Here is a 1060-nt window from a genome sequence, read left to right as displayed (position 1 = left end):
TCATAATTATATTTGATGAATTGATGTGGTATTTTGCTTTGTGGAATGCTATGATTGAATTTTTATTTGATTTGTGTGTATTTATACTTGTGTGAATTGTTTGTTAATTATTTTTAATTATTTTTTTTCCCTAAATGGGTTGATTTTATAAAAATATTCAAAATAGTACAATTACATTAGGAGACAAATCTCCAAAGCCTAAAAAAGGAAATAAATTCCAATTTCAGCAAACAACAGACCTCAGAAAGAAAAATTACAAACCAAATACAATCAATAAGTCTACTAAATTAATATTGAGATATGTGATAACATCCCAAATAATAGCTTGCACTGCATGTGAGCTCTGTTCTTGTATTCCTGTATGAAGCATAGCATTTCTACTGGACCATATCTTCCATAGAGTAACTGGAAAAGTCCCATTCAAAATCTTAGATTTAAGAGACTTTGTCGTAGTGTTGTACAAAAACCAGGCCACAATGTGATTGAGACTTAAAAACTGAGGAACCTGTAGCTGCAACAAATCAAAAACCCCTCTCCAAATCTCAACAACAAAACCACAATGATAGAACAGATGTTCATTAGAATCATCCCCAGCATAACAATTATGACAAATAGAAGTAACTGGCAATCCTCTTTTCTGCAAATTCACAAAAGATAAATTTTTGTTATGTAAAATGATGACAACACACAAACTGATTCGAGACCTGCAATGTTTCCAACACAATCTAGCCCATTTACACCTGTTTCCAGTAACTCTGCAACAATTCCATGCTGCTTTCAGTGAGAAATTCCCATGCTTCCACTTGATTTGATCACTTCCTGCATGAATATGAGTCTGCTGAATAGCAGTCTTCATGTTATCAGATTATTTATAATTATTAGATTTAATTTAATTATATTGTTTTAATTGGATTGGACTTAAGAGGAGTAAGACCAATGGATGTGGTCTTGGGTTTGAAGGAAGCATTGCTGGGTTAATTATTAAAGGCACATGGTTATGAAGATATTTAAATAATTATCTTTGCATAATTATATATATATATATATATATATATATATA

General features: G+C 30.8%; 1 protein-coding gene across 1 annotated transcript; it reads right to left on the bottom strand.

The window, feature by feature from the left end:
• Nucleotides 1-253: 253 nt before the first annotated feature.
• On the bottom strand, nucleotides 254-856 carry LOC132309340 (uncharacterized). Its single transcript, XM_059807657.1, has one exon. The coding sequence runs from the start codon at nucleotides 854-856 to the stop codon at nucleotides 254-256; it is 603 nt and encodes a 200-aa protein (XP_059663640.1).
• Between the last annotated feature and the right edge of the window lie 204 nt (nucleotides 857-1060).

The sequence above is a fragment of the Cornus florida genome, unplaced genomic scaffold, assembly GCF_030987335.1.
Source record: "Cornus florida cultivar Cherokee Brave unplaced genomic scaffold, ASM3098733v1 CherokeeBrave_3.0.0_Hap2_Chr05, whole genome shotgun sequence".
Taxonomy (NCBI): Eukaryota; Viridiplantae; Streptophyta; class Magnoliopsida; order Cornales; family Cornaceae; genus Cornus; species Cornus florida.
The sequence above is the reverse complement of the archived record's forward strand: the minus strand, read 5'-3'. Positions and strand labels throughout refer to the sequence as shown.

What these genes read in the sequence shown, in the direction of transcription:
- LOC132309340 (XM_059807657.1), bottom strand. Translation starts at nt 856, where the DNA reads ATGAAGACTGCTATTCAGCAGACTCATATTCATGCAGGAAGTGATCAA.